Here is a 2,022-nt window from a genome sequence, read left to right as displayed (position 1 = left end):
CAAGGGAATCCAATTGTTCTCCCTTATCTCTGGTTTTGTGCACCATAGACTCAGTTACCTGCAATCAACTACAAACTGAAAACTTAAAATTTAAAAATCCAGAAATACATATTCCATAAGTATAGAATCTGGCACAGCAATGCTCCAGTCTGACCTGAAAAGATGAACCTCTCTACTTAATGAGAAAAGAATTATAGGCAGAGGTTGCAGAGATCTTTGCTAAGTATAAATATACATGTGAAACTGCAGAGGAAAAAGAAAAGCATGCTACTTTTGCTCTTGAACTTCAATTTTCAAAAGTTATGGCCACAGCAGTCAGTGTTCAGCTAAGGTCAACAATGTTTTCAAAGAGAGAATCAGTGGTTCCAGGTATCCCCTGGGCAATGTGGATCCTGTCTCTAATTCATAAGGAGGGGTCCCTGTAATTACAACTCTAAAAATCCCACCACTCACTCTGCCCAACCACAAAAGCTGGGACAATTTAGTCTATTGTTAATAAAGTGTCAAGGCCACACACTGGCCACACACTTTCTCAGGGCCCCCTTGACCTCACTGTTCCTCAGGCTGTAGATGAGGGGGTTCAGCATAGGGGTAAGGATGCTGTAGAAGGCTGACACCACCTTATCATGGTGAGCTGACCTGTAGGATTTGGGTCTCATGTAGATAAAAATGGCAGCTCCATAAAAGAGCCCCACCACAGCCACGTGTGAGGAGCAGGTGGCAAAGGCCTTCTTGCGGGCTTCTGGGGAGCGCATGTGGAGGACAGCGGCTAGGATGAGACTGTAGGAGGTCAGGATGAGGCAGAAGGGCACCAGGAGCATCAACACACAGCAGATGTACATGACATTCTCAAAGACAGATGTGTCAGCACAAGCCAAGCGCACCAGTGTGGGGGCCTCACAGAAGAAATGGTCTATCTCTCACCTGCTGCAAAATGGGAAGCTAAGGGTAACAACTGCCTGCATCAGCCCATCAGCTGCTCCCAGGAACCAGGACCCCATGGTCATCCTCAGACACAGTGGCCAGCTCATGAGCATGGGATAGCGCAGAAGGTGGCATATGGCCACATAGCGGTCATAGGACATGGCTGCTAAGAGGAAGCACTCCCCACCACCCAGAGTGAGAAGGAAGAAGATCTGGAAGCCACAGCCAGCAGGGGAGATGGACTTGATTCCAGTCAAGTAGTCAGCAGCCATTTTGGGCACAGTGGTGGAAACAAGCATGGCATCTATGAGGGACAGTTGGCTCAGGAGGAAGTACATGGGCGTGTGGAGCCGGAGGTCCCACTGAATCAGGAGAATCATGAGGGCATTGCCCACTAGAGCCGTGAAAGCTATTGTCAGAACTATCCCAAAGAGAAACTGTTGGGCCCTGGAGTGGCCCAAGAGACCTAGGAGAATGAAGACAGAACTGGTGTTCCCACTTTCCATGATTTCAAACAACAGAAGAGACACTGTCAGTGGAAACATAGGAGAGAGATTAATTGTTTTAAATGCCCTTTGTTATTTATATCCTTCTAAATAATCACATGTGTAATAATGAAACCTATTTCAAATCTTTCATCTCTCATTTTTCTTCTTGTTTTTATTTTTGGTGCTGGGGATTGAACTCAGGGGTGCTCGGCCACTGAGCCACATTCCCAGCACTGTTTTGTATTTTATTTTGAAACAGGGTCTCACTGAGTTCCCTAGTGCCTCACCATTGCTAAGGTTGGCTTCTAACCTACAATTCTTCTGTCTCAGTCTCCCGAGCTGCTGGGATTACAGGCATGTGCCACCACGCCTGGGTTCATCTACTTTTTAAACATGTTTAAATCAAGATAAAATTAACTAAAAGGGTTTTTTTTTGTCATTTTGAAGTTTCACATGATAAATGCTTCATAGGTTGAGTGTTGATTAATTGGCAAACCAAATTCTAATTTTTGAGAAGTTGCAACTGACATGCAAGAGAGGCTTTTTAGTGAATTGGTGCCCAAATAAATGGGTGAGCAGGAAATGGTGTACGTGTGTCATTCATATTGAT

General features: G+C 45.3%; 1 protein-coding gene across 1 annotated transcript; it reads right to left on the bottom strand.

Annotated features, from left to right (window-relative positions):
- Nucleotides 1-503: 503 nt before the first annotated feature.
- On the bottom strand, nt 504-1,430 carry LOC144367266 (olfactory receptor 2T8-like). Its single transcript, XM_078022947.1, is given in 1 exon segment — nt 504-1,430. A coding segment is annotated over 1 exon segment (927 nt).
- Between the last annotated feature and the right edge of the window lie 592 nt (nt 1,431-2,022).

Source organism: Ictidomys tridecemlineatus, chromosome 1 (genome assembly GCF_052094955.1).
Source record: "Ictidomys tridecemlineatus isolate mIctTri1 chromosome 1, mIctTri1.hap1, whole genome shotgun sequence".
NCBI classification, from domain to species: Eukaryota; Metazoa; Chordata; class Mammalia; order Rodentia; family Sciuridae; genus Ictidomys; species Ictidomys tridecemlineatus.
This window is presented reverse-complemented; position numbering and strand designations above follow the sequence as displayed.